Here is a 16421-nt window from a genome sequence, read left to right on the forward strand (position 1 = left end):
GATGACTGTTTTGTTCCATAAAGCTTGAGAACCACAAATGTCTTTAGTGGTTGTGTAACATAAGCTGTCCACACGCACTTCTGGATTGCTTTATTGCATTGCCACATTGCTGTACATGGGCTACATTTTCCTTTGTTGTTGATGATGGATGTAATGGCAATCCTGGGGCCATTGCATGTCAACTGTGGCTAATACACTGTTGCCACAAGTTTCAAGCATTTCTTGTCTACCAAAATGGAGACAACACTGGTTTGTTTTAAGGGGTTGGGACTTTTAAGACGTTTTCACATATGAAGTCCAGACAATGTCAATCAGGTCCAGATATTTTCATGAGTTGCACTCCTCTTGCATACCTGAGTAATCTCTATGACAGGTGCATTGGTGGAGTAGCTACTTACCAAGAAGAAGAAGGGATACCCTCACACTGTCTTCACTTGACCTCAGGTCTTTGACTGAAACTTTGTGTATATATTAAAGCAGGTGAAGACAGTATACTTGTTTCCCCTCTTCTTTTGAATAGGCATTAAACTAAAAGAAAATTTCCCAAAATGTTCCCTTCAAGATTTTAGATTGGTACCTTTTTGAACTTTTTTTCTATCACCATCTTTTATACCAATGATTCAACCAGGAGAGTTTCATGTCTATCTAATTAATACAATACTATTATTATTGTTGATGCAAAAAATGAACAAGACTTTTACTTCCAGAACACTGGACACCAAAAATAACTCGCTTTTCTATAGAAGAAGCCTGATTGGCTCTCCATCAAAACTCATAGTAGTATTGTCCTGAAATGGACTAGGGACTAAATACTTCTGCCAGAAAACATGATCATTACTATGTCAGAGTTCACCAGCAGATTGCCAAACCTTGTCCTTCAGGGGTTTTAGTCAGAGTCACATCATGTTACCAGGTCAGCTGGTCTACCATGAACAGAGCAGCCGTGTACAGCAAACGGTTTTGCAATAGCATGTAGTGTACCTGTGACTGGGAAATCCATCCTGACAATGTTACCTTTCTGGTACATGGATTGTGTTGGTTATTTTTGGTGTAATAAAGGTATCTGTTTGATGTATTTATGAAGTTGTCTGTAATTGGTCATATGCCTGCCTGTTGTGTAGTCATGTAAACATTTCCTGGGTGTTTTAGCTATAGAAAAAACCATTTGCACTCTACAGCTTGTTTGCCAGGAAAGGCAGACCTGTTGTCTTTTTAATAGATCATCTAGCATGGTATCTGTGTTTGATGTTACTTATTGTCACCTTCTTGTCGGTGTTGGTTAAATCTTGATGACCATCTGCATTAAAAGACTTGATTAGCTTGACATGATGTTCAGGGTCACGTTCACTACTCCCATTACCATACCACCCCATCTCTCTGTAATAGTGCTGTAGTGTAGTGATTCTGTTTTTAACAGTTTATTCATCTTCACCTTCTTCCTTCACTCCGTTTTAAAATACTTTTCTGTCAAACTTACCTTCTAACACACTTTCATTTTGCACCAACTTCTCTTCCTACTGTTGATCCTCTCAAATCAGGAGCCTCAAACCACTGTTATCCACAACCCTGCTGATGGAAACAAGGTATACAGCTAAACAGATGCTAGTGTAAAGCATTAGCTTGCTGGTGACGCGTGCACCACTTAGAATAAAGCCTTCATATTGCTTCTAACGATGTGCTGTTGGATGTTCTTGACACTCAACAAGGGACTACGGGTTGTATGTGTTAGGTATTGCATGCTGTTTACGATTGTTGCATGTCAATATTTGACTTAATGTATTTGGGTCATCGGTGGGTACAGTTTTGTGTTTCTAACAACATTAGTCTTGGTGTTTTCTGCAGTTGTCCTTATGTATGATCTTCAATAACTTCAGTGTTACATGCCTTTGCTTAAACCTTTGAGAAGCATGTACTATCATTGTCATTGTAACATCAGTCAGTTTTACAGTTGTGTGACAGAGGGATTATGCATGCTGTTGGAACAGAGTAAAAACCATGCAATACTGTTCCAAGCCAAATCCTTGTACATGTGTAATCCACATGTATGGATCTACATTATCATGTATAATCCATAAAAATGACAGTTTGAGAACATGTGCATGCTTGTATCTTTTGCTTTGCGTGGTCACATGGTGATGGTGTAAGCTCATGGTGTAGAAATGTGTCATGCATAGTACAAGTAATGTGCAGAAACATGTGAACAGTGCAAAGCCTTGCTTTAATCATCCAATGCAATTTTCTGTTGTGTTTTTTAGCAGATATTTGTTAATCCAAAAGTAATGATTTTTTACCACTGTTTAAGTAATGTGTCATACAAGATGAGATAGTTTTAAACAGTGGGATGAAAGAGGAAGCACATGTTTTTATGAATAAAGGATCATTCTCTGTGGCTTTGGCCATCATTTCGATCAGTAAAAATAAGATTGTTCTTACTACAGTAATTGCTGAGATCTGGGAACACACTGACATTGCAAGAAGACAGGCAGGGAACACGAGCAGTTAGACGATCAAACACACTTACTTGACAGAGAAATCAAAGACAAACAGTACAGTTGTTACACACTTTTAAACACACGTTCCAGTTTACAGAGCAAATCCTTGGTTCAACTTTTACCAACTGTACTTACTGTGGTTGGGCTTATTATGTGTATACACTAAAAATACTGTATGTTTGCCGTAAGCTAGAAACACATTTGTGCACTATGGTTTATTTCTACACTGCAAATGTCCAGCTCACTACATATCTTTTCTCTAACACACAAATTCAGCTGGTGCTTATCAAAACATGTTCTGCTGATAAATAGCCATTATCAAATTTAGGCATGCCCACTGGTTTTACCTCCATGTAAAGCGGTTTAGACCAGTTTCCAAACTGGGCTCAGGAAAGGGTCACTAGATACATTTGAATGGTTGTGAGAAAATCAGAAAAAAACCTACTTGTTCTATGCAAAATAGGTTTATTTGTTCAGGTGGTATTCCATGTTTTTTGTCTTGTGGACTATGAGATAATTGTACCCTTTTTCAGGCCGCTAAATTATTCAAATCAAACTATCTCTTCATGCTTTTAAAGGGTCATGAGCCAAAAAGGTTGGGCTAAGGTTGTAGCTAAGATAATCAGGCACCATTATCGCAAAGTCACAATGTTCACAGATCTCTGCAAATCATTTGTGTACATTACTGTAAATGGTAGCCAAAACATTAAAAATAAGACCAAGTGGTGAATAAGGCTGAATAATGTTTGAATATGTCGTCTGTATTTATATTTCTGACCTTTTACTGAAATCTTACCAAAAGGACATCAACCAACTAGAACCCAATTCTATGAGAAAGTCAGTCTGTCATCAACATAGTTTAATGTCTTCACTGTTTGCTCTCGCCATCTGTTGGCTGACAATAAGGTTTAGTTGGAAGTCTGATCCCAAATTCGTGTGTAACAGGCACTGAAGTAAATGATGATAAAGATGACCGGCTGGGAATGATTGCTGAGCACACTGATCTCAGTGGAAGTGAATTGTTTGCCTTCAGTTTCTTTGTGCTTTCATGTCGGGCTGGTTACCCTCGAGCCTTACGGGTATCTTTATTTGTCATTTGACAGGAATCCAGCGAGAGTGCCAACACTACCATTGAGGATGAGGATGTGAGAGGTAGGGATGCTCAAACTAACAAAGACAAACCACACTTCTGTTTGCAGGATGACTCCCATGCACCTCATTAAACAAGTTTCCAAATCAAGAGTTTAAGGTTAACTTTTAATTTTCCTACTTGGAGTGATCTGACTTACATCATCAGTAGGCTTGGGTTAACCATGTTGTTCACGAGGACTTTTTGACAGCACCCTTCAATGCTGCTGGTTCTGTCAATTGCATGAATGTGTTCTATGTTGTATGTTTTATTATTATCGTGTTTCAGTTGCAACCTGTTTTGTTTCTGGAGTTTCATATGGCTTCATTTTGCATATTGTAGCTGTCATAACACCACATACTTAAACCATTAACACATCAGGGGTAAAACTAGCTGTTAGCCTCAATTGACTCCATATTTTTGATAATTGGTTGAGTACAAGTTTATTTCAGCCAACTCAGGTAGAACAGTGACAGAGACATATAATATGTACAGCATTTATATTTGACGTTGGGGCTCTGACCTGCCAAGGACAGGCCAAGCTCAGCATAGCAAGGAGTGGGGAGTGGGGAGTGGATATAAATCCATATTTTATCATGACAGTCTGGATTATCCGGCCATTTGCTGAAGCTGCACTTGTATTATTCAAATTTCAACTGCAAATGCAAAATACTACATTTTCTATAAATGAAATGGATAGGATGGATAATCCATTAAAAGAGCCATTGTCAGATTTCACTTATGGATTTTACATATTTCTATTTCTGACATTATATAGCTAATGTTGTAGTAAGTGAACAGGTTAGGCTATAACATCAGTACGATCACGACACATTGCCATTGCACTACTAGGGTTAGGGTTAGTGCTATTAAATATATTTGAAACATTTCATTGTACAAGAGTTAGAATTGATTTGTGATTGTGTGTTGGTGTGTTAGGATTGTTCTCGTGACTTTTTGTTAGAAAAGAGATTCTGTCAACCCAAGTTTTGAATCTTAACACGTTTGTAAAATATTCTAAAAGCGTTTTTTCCTTTGTAATTTTAGTGTTATTTCATTCTGGAGATAGTATAGTCATTCATTTACATTGATCTTTTACTGCAGCATGTATGTGGGAGTGTGTGTGTGCCAGCATATGAGCTTTCATAGTTGTATTGTAAATACACAGAGCCATTAACAGACATACTACTGCCCTTCATAATGTCTCTATTGTAATTCATGCTTGAGGGGGTCTTCATTCCTCAATGCCCTAGTAACCTTATTCATCCAAGCTTTGAAATCGCTTTACACTGCTCCACTTATGATCATTTTTTTCAGTAGCGTGTTTCCAAAGACGACATTTCTCCCGTCATAGTTATTTTCCGCTATTATTCTTCTACTTGATAGTGAAATACAGCTTGATGATAGAGCTGTTCCTCTGTCTTGTATTCATCGCCACAATCAGAGCATCAGGCCTACATTCTTATGAATCTCTATGAAATGAGGAGACGGTTTTAATCATGACATCTTTTGTGATTTGAGTAGTGGGCTCATTGTTGAGAAGATGTCTGTGGAAGGAAGTGGGAAGATAAAAGTGCAGGAGTTGTGATTATAGTACTTCCTATTTCTGAATACGACTCATTTTCACTGATTGGAATGATTAATGTCCGAGGACTACTTGGTAGTGTGTGAATGGATTTAGTAAAGTGGGTCACTGTTTCTTTTCATTGGTTGCTTAGTTACAAGATGGACACAGTGGTGTATGGAGAGGGAGGTATTTTAATTGTGAAAACTTTAAGTATTAAGTAGTTTTATTTATGAATTTCTTTATTTTTGACCACTTAAAGGCTAAATGAACTCCAGAGCAAACAAAAAACACACTATACTATCTGAGTTGTCATAGCTAACATTTTAGCACGCAATTAGCATACACAGTTACATTAACATTAATTTGATGGCTGGTCTCTAACCACATGATGAAGGTCAGTCTGGTCTTAAGTCCCTTTTGAGCTCTGGTTGGTCTCCTCCAATTCTTGAGAAAAATACCTGGTTCTTGACTCACTAAAAGTTCTGCTATGTTCACTAGCTGCTAACTAGCTGTGATGAGCTTTTTTTTATTTTACAGCAAAGACAAATTACCACTGCACCAATCAATATTTTTATAACAGCAATAAATATGTGAGTCTCTTATAGTGACAAAGCCACAGAGTTTATCACCCACCGCTGTGGTTCCTCTTAGCTGTACATACTGTAGATCTGTAAAACCAAAACAATGCGCTGAAAGAAGCTAACTGTTTTGGTTGAGTCTCACCGCTCTCATCAAGCTGTTTCCAAGCAGCAGCCAGATGTTGTCAGTGAAAAAGCTATAACGAACTGTCTGCACACTACTTGCCCAGCACCAAACAGCTGACAGTTAGCAACTAGCTGGTGAACATAGACACATTTAGCATCTAAAGGGCTAAAACTGAGCTAAAAGGGGAGTGAATATTTTAACCCCAAATGACTAGAAACACGACTTTCAATGAAAACTAATCTTGCCCTGTGTCTGCTAAAAGTGATATGAGACATCTGTTTGCTAGCACGTTAGCAATATCAGCTTTATATAGTGATAATATAAGAGTTGTGTGAACAGGTTATTCCACTGCTGACTAACACTGCCTTGATGCAGGTGTAGCCACATGTAGCACTTTGAAAGTTTAGAGTCTGAGCTAAAATTACCTAAATTCATCCGTATAGACATCTCTGTTATGGTAGAAATTGATATCAATATTTTATTATTGTCTCTTAAACAGGTGGACTGGGCCGTTTAGACCCATGCTCTCGCAACATAACCTTCCACATGAGGAAAGAGTCATACATTATTATTGATATTCATATTTTCATCCCTGAACATTTTCATATGCTGTCTGTTCTCAACTGGTGGGGGATTTTAGGGCCTTGAACAAATCTTCATTTCCTGCATGCTTTACATGTCATTTTCATTTCATGTTTTCATTTTTTTCCCCATTTCATTCATGCTGCCCTCACTATGCTGATATACATTTCTATTCATTCGTCCTCTAATCCATCCATTCATTTTTTCTTCCTCTGCACCACTTGCTCCATTTTAGCAAGCGCTCCCTCCTCCAATCCCAACATCTACCACCTTAACCACTTAGACTCTTACCACCCCACCTCTCCTCAGCCTTCCTCCTGCTGTTCTTCCTCTGCCTCCTCCTCCTCCTCCTGCTGGTACTCTCCTAGTGATTGGCCCAGTGGTGAGGAGTGTCGCCAGTACATCCAGTGGACACTGGTCGCTGCCTGCCTGCTCCTCTTCTTCTCATCTTCCTTTCTGGTCATTTTCTCTGACCATCTCACCACATGCCACTGCGACACCCATCACACCCCCACGCAGGGCCCTGGCCCCCAGCATGGGGTGCCCCATCCGAGCATGGGCCCCACCGACTCCCAGTGTAAGTCCCTTTCCTCAGTGCTGGAAAGAAGGTGCAAGCAAGTGTAGCAGGACGTAAAACTGTAAATTCATTGCAAAAGTCCTGAAATTTGATGATAGAAAACAGGTTTTAGTTTACTTGAAATTTCCTATGGTTCATGAGGTAGAGCGGGTCATCCACTAATCGGAAAATCATGGTTCGATTTCCAGCTACTCCAGTCCGCATGTTATTATGTCTATGGCAAGATAATTAACCACCTGATGAGCAGGTTGGCACCCTGGGTGGTAGCTCCTGTCATCAGTGTATGAATGTGTGTGAATGGGTGAATGTAACTTTACGCAGTGTAAAAGTGAGTGGTCAAAAGACTAGAAAAGTGCTATATAAGTACAGTCCATTTACCATATCAGTGTAACATAATTCAAACTAGAGTCTGTGAGTAACTGCCAAGCCTTTTACAGTATTCCATGGTCATTCAAACAACAATACACAAATAGTCATGTAGACAGGATCAAGTGTTTTCTGATGGAAGACAAATGGAAACTAAAGTTGTACTTATGGAACTACTGCAAGTATTAAGAGTGAAGTGTCTAATGAGGCTCAGTGAAAAGGTTGACCACTTCAGTTCTGATGATTAATGCTTGAAAAGGTTCTCATACCAGAGCGCCTGCTAATTAGTAAGACTGGTGAGACTAAATGTTGATATGCAGTGATGGTGGCTGGACTACAGAGCAGGTCATGGCTTGCAGAAAGTGACTATCAAGCCAGTGTAGGTCAGTCTGAGCACATACAATGTGGATGAAAGGCACATTTACTGGGTGTGAATAGTATTAAAATGCAGTAGAAAGGTGTGTGAGGTCAGGGATGGAGGATGGTGTCACCAGTTTCATGATGTCACAGCCTAATACACTGCAGGTTGCTAACAGGTCAACACCAACATTGATATTGGGCTTTAAAAGGAACGCTCACCCAACTTTTGATAAAGAGGTCTAAGCAGACATATACAGATGCAGTGTGTTGCCTTCTAAAAGAAAGTCATTTGGATTTCTAATTTCTCTAACTACATATTTTATAGCAAAATTACATCCACTCCTCCTGGGATTGAATTTTAAAAAAAGCTTAAAATATAGAATATTCAGATACATTTTTGCTCTGTATTATATTAATAATATATATTTGTCACTACTTATGAGTATTACTTCATTTTTGATACCATGTATTAAAGTTAATGTAGTCTTTTTTCTCTTTAGAGTTATTACAGCATCTAATGAACATGACAGGTATTACAGGTATTAAGTGTAATTTAATTGTAAGTAGTTCAGCTCCAAATATTCTGTTTTAAAAACATCCTACATTTAAGGATTAAAAAAGGCTTTTATCAAAGAGATTTCTGTGAGACCAAAGTAGTGTATTAAAAGTGAACCACACCTCATCCCCTTCATCTGAGTCCAGAAATGTTGTCTTATAGCACCTCCCACAGGCCAAAGACTGTCATGACACCCTTTGTGATTAAATTTAAGTGATTCCCCCTTAAAATGAGGCTCACTTGTGACCCCTTGATACAGATATGAGTGATTTTTCCATTCTCATTGTTTAATTTAAATGATTGTAAGAGGCCTGAAGAGGGGAAGATACCCATAATATTAACAATAAAGCAGTCAAACCTTGTGTAAACTAAGTAAAGTCCTATAAACACATCGACTTGTGTACTCTGAATTGTATCAGCAGGGTTTTACAAATTCCTGTGGAGTTGTGTCACAGACTCGGGTATTTTATTATTAATCAATCCTGATGTCTTTAACTGACCTGCTTGTTGAGACTTTGACCTGTTCAGTAAAACTGTTGAGTACTTAAATGTAGCTTTGAATGTCTGATCAGATCTTTAATCTTCTTTATTTGCTTCTTGGGCAACAGATCCTGATTTCAATCAAAAACCTGCTGATGTTACACTTTTTTTTAATGTAGGCAAAGTTCTTGCAGTTTTTTGGTTCAGATACTTAGAGATTGTTTTGGGAACAGTATAAAATATACAATACCACAACCTAATGTGCACATTATAAGAAAGTAGCAGCACAATACATGAGAAGTGTGGTCTGTGTCATTGGGGTGTAGTTTCTTCATGTTTGTACCCGTGTGTGTGTGTGTGTGTGTGTGTGTGTGTGTATCAACCCTCCATCGCTCTGCATGCATGCTCTAATCAGAGATCCCACAGGAACAGACGATTATTCATCTGACAGAAGCTCGGAAGGCATATTTCCTCTCTGCAGACTCTGACAGCAGCAGGAGGCGAGCTGCTCATATTGACTCACACTGATTCAGTGGAATGAGAGGAACAGTGAACACCAACAGGCTGTTTAGTACGGTCAAAAAACCCCAAAACCTGTTTTGCCTGTTTAATAAATGACACATAATCCAGACTGGAATGTAGAGTAACTTTGAAGCAGGATTGTGTTTCTTCTCTTGTCACTTAGTGTCAGAGTAACACTCCAAAAATGAGTCAACAGCAAGAAGTGAGGTCTGTTTCTATGGTGTCTGAAGTGTAGCTGATATGTTCCCACAGAGTACCACTGGTAAACTAACTGTCCTGAATGCAGGCGTTTCTTTCAGTAAAAGTTGAAATAAGACCGTATTCACTTTCACTCAGTACACAAAAAAGTTTCTTAATTTGACTACATATAAATTCAATCCAGCACATTTCTTATATGTTATATTGGCAAATGTAGGTACACAGTAAATACAGTGGGATGAAAAGTCCACATTTCTGCTCTTTGTAAGGGTTGGATATTGATTCACTTCTCACTAGGCCTACTTTTTAATCTTTCTGTCACACTGCAGGTCAAACTGCAGATTTGATCTTTGATTTGTTTAGGTGGTTTTTAATTCCTTGTAATTAAAATGTGGTTCTGGATCACTGCCTACAAGGGACGGGCATGATCAATCAATGATCGATAATTGATCGTTAAGAATTTTGACGATCACGTGAAATTTTAATCAATATAACATTGGTGTCAAATAGATTGTGTTGTGTAGTGTGAGACTCTCCAATACTGGAAGCTGCAGTTTCAGGACCGCATTTCTAGGACTCTAGTTTTAAAGGTTTATTCCACCCAAATATTACTTTCAGTCTTGCAATTCAACTTGGTTGCTAAGATGTGCATGTTTGTGTTATTAGCATAATGAACTCATTATCAGGTCAAATAAATATGGAATCATATGCTATGCTCTTTGCAGTTACTAGATCACAACCAGATATTTGAATTCGGGAGAGGGAAGACACAAGATATAGGTTTCTTTTATATATTGTATTAATACACATGTTTCCACACCACTGTTACTTAGGGTCCTAGAAATGCGGGCCTGAAACTACAGTCTCAGATATTGCAGGAATTGCTACATCACTCCCCTCAGAGAGGCTGTTTTCAGCTGCTGGACTGACTGTCCAGCAGCTGTGCTCACTGTTTACTGACCCCACATAATGCTAATATGCTAACACGCTAATCTTCCTCAACAAGAATTAGTAGGATGGAGTTACTTTACTTTGTCACCACGCAGCCTTTATGTGAGTCACTCTGGTTGTTTTATGAGGCTCTAGTTAAATAAGCAGAATTATGAAGTAACACTATCTCTCTCACTCACTCTCACTTTCTCTCAGCTGGGTGCATTTTGGTAAAAACGGTCAGCACTGAGTAATATGTTTTTTCTGTTGTTAGATTTGATAGTTTATTGGAATAGTTTCTAAAAGAGCTCAGTTGTGTTTAAGAGCGCTATAGCCATTGATATTTGAATAAGTTTGGCTCGGAGCTTCAGACTCAGCTCAGATAACAAGAGATCATAATATAGTGTGGTTGAGAATGTCACAAACAAACAGGTAAAGGATCAACCAGCCATTCAGATAAGATATCTATAGATGTAAAATACATTTGCAATTCAAGATTTGTTATGGAGACTAATTATAAAGGAATACTTGTAATATGAAGAGTGTGTAAGGTTTAAGGTAAACAGTTGAACTTTAACTACCTTGTCTAAGAGGATTGTTGGACTATACGTTTTTGATAAGCACGCTGTATTTTCATGGCACTTCTAAGATTAAAAAAAGATGATTAATCGATTATTGATCGTTAATTTTCCCGATCGGTTTAGGAATTGTGCTATATGAAAGTTTCTTTTGCTTACTACTCTAGTCTTTGTATTTTTTGCCATATTGCTTTATATGTTTGATTGTTCAGCACTTTGGTCAACTCCTGAGCTTTATACATTTATAGTTTGACTAGAGAGGATGCAGGATGTGTGTGAATGTTGGTTACAAATGTAAACCAGGTCAGACAGTGTCGGGTTTGTAAAGGCACATTTCAGCCTCATCACATATATAACGTCTCTACAGTCGGTGCAGTTTGCTATTTGCAAAGTAAAGTCCATCACCAGTGCAAAAGGACACTTTTAGACTAATAGTTATTTTAGCTGCGTCAGGCTTTCTGCAAAACCAGCCAATCAGAGGAGGGCATTCTGGTCGTGATCTTGTCAGTGTGTCCTCCTGCTACGCTATATTGTGCAGTAAGTGTAGCAGTGAACATGTTTCACCTCTCAGCAGCTGGATTAGTATTTGTTGTAATGTCGCTGGAGAGGATCAGCTGTCTTGTAAGTGTTCAGTTAGCAGGGAACAGCAGTGGAACCGTGCCTGATGAAGGTAAAAGTGTGTGTGTGTGTGTGTGTGTGTGTGTAATGAAACCTCTCCATCGTGTATCTCTGTATCTGTCAGTAGTAGCTGTACAGTATTTACAGCACAAGCGCAACAACAGCACTTATTCTTTTGCATTCATTGTTTCCTAGCTCACCTACTTAGCATGAAAGGTAATGTTGATGTTCATGTGTTGAACTGCACCAGTGTTTCCTTCACTCATTTTTACGTGATGCTGTATTTTACTCGTCTTTTTGACACTGATGTGAGTCCCTGAACATCCTGATGTTGTGATTTTTGGATCCATGTTGTCGTCACATTCCTCGTGTCCACTCTTGTTCATTCTATCAGAGGTTAGATATGTAAAGCTAACACTTGCTGTGTCTGTGTGTCTCTCAGCTCGTAAGCAGGAGATCATCAAAGTGACCGAGCAGCTGATCGAGGCCATCAACAACGGCGACTTTGAAGCCTACACGTCAGTTTAAACTCTTTTATTCAATCAAACATCTGACAGAGCTCAATCTGCAAATGTTCAAACATTCCTGGAAATTAAAACTGCTCATTTTGTTGAACTGTTACAGGAAGATCTGTGATCCTGGCCTCACGTCCTTTGAGCCCGAGGCTTTGGGCAACTTGGTGGAGGGCACCGACTTCCACCGCTTCTACTTTGAGAACGGTAAAGATTTTCTTTAGATTGTGACTGATAGAAGAAGAAAAAAAAACATTCAAAGCTGAAGCAGCCGAGTCAAAGGGTCAGCTGACCTAAATGAAGAAAAGCAAATAGAATTCAAGGCCTGCAGATAGTTCTGTTTTTTTAAGGTCTGTCAGATTCCTGCCTCTAGTCCAACACAGTGGGGCTGAATGAGAATGTATTTATTTAGTTTACAGCATTGAAAAACTCAACAGAACTGCTTACATGGTTAGATTCTATAAGAGGTACATGAGAAAATATGTTTTTTAAACAAGGTTTATTTTTATTTTCCAGATAATCAGTACAATTTCTGAAGTAGGCACTGGACTATAGATTCCAAGACTTTTGATTTGAAACATCTGTGTAGTGTTGAGTTTCTCTAAACTTAACAGCTGCCTAGAAAACTGCCAAATACAATCAAATGAAGAATAATTATTGAAGAAAAATGTAAATATTAGCCATTAAAATAAGCAATAATGCAACATTTTCCAGGAGGATCTGTGTAGTATTGAGTTTCTCTCGTATCACTTTAACAGCTGTCAACAAAACACAATCAAATGAGTAATTGAATAAATGAATAGTTAATCATTCTTCTATCAGTAATAATAATTGACTAATGAATAAACCAAAACAACCCTTTAAATGAGTTATTTCAATAGTAGAACATGTTTAGAAATCAGTAATGTCTAGATTTGATGACATACACGTGCCAGATTGTTTTCATTTGAGAACATTCAGTAATTTTTCAAAAATTAACAATAATGCAACATTTTGCAGGAGGCTTTTAATTTGAAACATCTGTAGTGTTGAGTTTCTCTGAACTTAACAGCTGTCCACAAATACAATCAAATGAAAAGTGATTAATAGTTCATCTTTCTTACTATTAGTAATAATATTAATAATTACTATTAACATTTTCTGCTGACTAATGAACAAACCAAAACAGTGCAGTGTAACCCTCTCGGTTGTAATAAACCATTTACATCATGCTTTGATTTGATTTGTTTTTAATGCTAACTACCAGATGCAGTGAATAAAGGAACAACTCATATGTCTCATGTTAGTTTTTATTCTGGATCAGATACAAAAATCAATCTTGCTCCAGCTTCTCACCTTCCTTCCTTTCTGTATGTCCAGCTCTGTCCAAGGGGAAGCAGCCCATCCACACCATCCTGCTCAACCCCCACGTGCACCTGATTGGGGACGAGGCCGCCTGCATCGCCTACATCCGCCTCACCCAGTACATCGACGGCAACGGCCTGCCTCGCACCATGCAGTCAGAGGAGACCCGCATCTGGCACCGCCGTGACAGCAAGTGGCAGAACATCCACTTCCACCGCTCTGGCTCGCCCACCGTGCCCACCAAGTAAGATGAAGAGAAAGAACAACAAGAGATGTTTTTATAACAGTTATTCTAATGTACTACCAGTAATGCTAAAAAACATTAAAACTACACTACAAGTTTATATCATCATAATCAGTTTGATTCAGTTAAAATTTGACTATCCCCTAAAAGGAGTTGTTTATTTGAGCCTCATCAGTTATATTTATTCAGCACAAATCATACATTTGCCTCAGTGTTTTACAATCAGTGCAACTTAAAGGTTGATTTGGTCACAAAAACCCTCTGAACATGATTATAGCAGCATGTAGTCAACTAGAAATAACTGAGGAAATGATCACTGATTGCTGATGACCTCGCAGAGTTTAATATCATTAATTTTTTTATTGGCAGTGGAACAACAAGTGTTTACAAATAGTATAAAAGTGTAATCAGTGTGCTGTGACCTCAGTTTAAACCAGCTGGTATTGATTAGGATAAAAGTCCAATCTGTAAATATAGATGACTATAACAATCTTCAGCATTTCAATCTAATGGTTCAAAGATTTGACTTATTATTCAGCCATGTAGGTACAGACTCAGTCTCTGAGTGGAGACTGTAGAAGAGAGCGGTGCTGCTTATATGGAATTAAAGTGACATCTAGTGGTTGTGGAAAGAAACAATGTTAACTGGGAAAAGGCTCTAAAACAGACACAGGTAAACAGAAGTAATATACAGGTTATGCAGAGGGAGACAGGACACACTATATCAGACCTTTTCCCACTCAAACACATTATAAAGCTCACAAAAACCCCCCGCTTTTAATCAGTTTCATTTTTAACTTCAGGGTCTTATACATATGTTCCTATCTATCCATCCTGACAGAATTGTGCATCTAATCCTCCTGCATGTGTTTTTGTGTTTCAGTTGAGAGGACGACCTCCACCGAAACACCCTACAGCCTACAGCTGTCAGCTGACCAGACCCCGCCCCCACACCAAGTGTCCATAAGAATCCCCCTCAGCCAATCCCCCGCCCCCCCACACGATAGCTAGAGCTCGGCCCTCCTCTCAGTGTGTTGTTTACATATTGTCGCTGCTGGACTGAATTACTGTACATGTAAACAGAAACAAAAAAAAATGAGGGAGAAAAGCTCCAAGTCTTGATAATATCATTTTTGTAGTGAGAGTGGTGACATCATCAACATCTGCAGCATGTTAATTACTGATTTGTTGTTTTTTTTTTAAAGATCCAGTTTTAAATAGGAGCTGTTCTCAGATGGAGGAACCAGTCCTTCCAGTTAATTCACTTTTAATGGGCTGGTAACATATGTGAAACCTTCCAGTCATCATGTAGTGACACTTCTTTTGCATTTTTGAATATTGCACATATTGAAGACTTATGAGCTTATTGTGATTTCTGCCTTTTGGGCATGATGACCAATATATCACATATCGGCTTTTTACTCATGTATCTTTTCAGACTCGCCATAGATTTAAAAAAGAAAAGAAAAAAAGCTCAGACACAGGCTTGCTTTAGTTTTGGTGGCGTAGGTTTTTTTGGTAATCGGTGTAACCTGCTCTCTTTGCTTCAGTTTTCAGCAGCATCACGTTGGCTCATTTTACAATTCTCTTGGCATTAAGTATGTTTACTAGGAATTTTAACTACATGTTTAAAAGGGAAGATTTAAACATAATGTGTGTGTGGATCTCCATCATCATCACAGAGCAACACATAAGATAGAATGTAAACTATAGAGACTAACAGGCCATTTATTCAAGCTAATCATATTTTCATACAGTTAGAAGCTGATTGTCCTTTTTATTTTATTTTTATATTGTGATATTGATGCAGTAGCTCGTCCCTCCATCTCTCAATACTGCCTACCTTTTAACCTCTCAGTGAGTCTTTTAGTGACTCCCTCCTTTTTATTCTGTTAGACAGCACCATGTTTTACACTGGAGTAGACTAATGATGTTAAAACTGATGCTGAACACCAAATTCAGCTGAACCATTTGCTCCTGGAAGTAAAATCTGTTCATGATTCTGATTGGACGGTAACAGAATTTATTTTACAACCACAGTGAAGTCACTATCACCTGCAGCTGTGTCTATTAGTAATAGTTTTTACACATTTCTATAGAAAAACTGAATTCTGGAATTAAATCACGTTTAAAAGATAAAGTCACGGGAGGTCACTGGTGATTACGTGTTGTTTTTTAAAGAATGGTGAGATGTTGATTCTTTTCTTGCTTGTTGGTATATATAGTGATGCTGTCACTGAGCTGTTCAGAAAAGCGTTTAATCACAGTCGTTCTACAATCATCACACTTTGTTTTTCTCTTCATAAGTAGCTCTGAAGTTTCCCCTGATGGGACTCTGGTATATAATGTTATCATGATGGGACAAGTCTGATGTATGTTTAAAGAAATATCAAATAAAATGTGTGATTTATGCCAAATGACTTTAGTTTTCTCTTTGTTGTTTTTCTCATTATCATTACTGTAAACGGACAGGAGGAATAAATGAGCTGCTATATTTGATACACTGTAAGAGCAGATTACTTTTTAAGTTGAATGTTACTTTCCTGAATATGATGATGATCCAGTAATCATGTTTACCATGACACACTATTCCATGTAATACTGTGCTATTATTTGTTATCATGATATCAGATCTGCAGTATATATGTTACATCTGACCCA

The 16421-nt window shown here is 38.2% G+C and overlaps 1 protein-coding gene across 1 annotated transcript in view; it reads left to right on the top strand.

Moving 5' to 3' along the window:
* Window positions 1–16180, top strand: part of camk2d1 (calcium/calmodulin-dependent protein kinase (CaM kinase) II delta 1) — a 100831-nt gene extending 84651 nt beyond the window's left edge. Inside the window, exons 14-18 of the mRNA XM_062444330.1 lie at window positions 3596–3644; window positions 12103–12178; window positions 12285–12379; window positions 13532–13760; window positions 14644–16180. Coding sequence (XP_062300314.1) covers window positions 3596–3644; window positions 12103–12178; window positions 12285–12379; window positions 13532–13760; window positions 14644–14647 — 453 coding nt within the window. The 3' untranslated portion in view covers window positions 14648–16180. The remainder of the gene's footprint in view (window positions 1–3595; window positions 3645–12102; window positions 12179–12284; window positions 12380–13531; window positions 13761–14643) is intronic.
* The last annotated feature ends 241 nt before the right edge of the window (window positions 16181–16421 follow it).

The sequence above is a fragment of the Scomber scombrus genome, chromosome 23 (assembly GCF_963691925.1).
Source record: "Scomber scombrus chromosome 23, fScoSco1.1, whole genome shotgun sequence".
Taxonomy (NCBI): domain Eukaryota; kingdom Metazoa; phylum Chordata; class Actinopteri; order Scombriformes; family Scombridae; genus Scomber; species Scomber scombrus.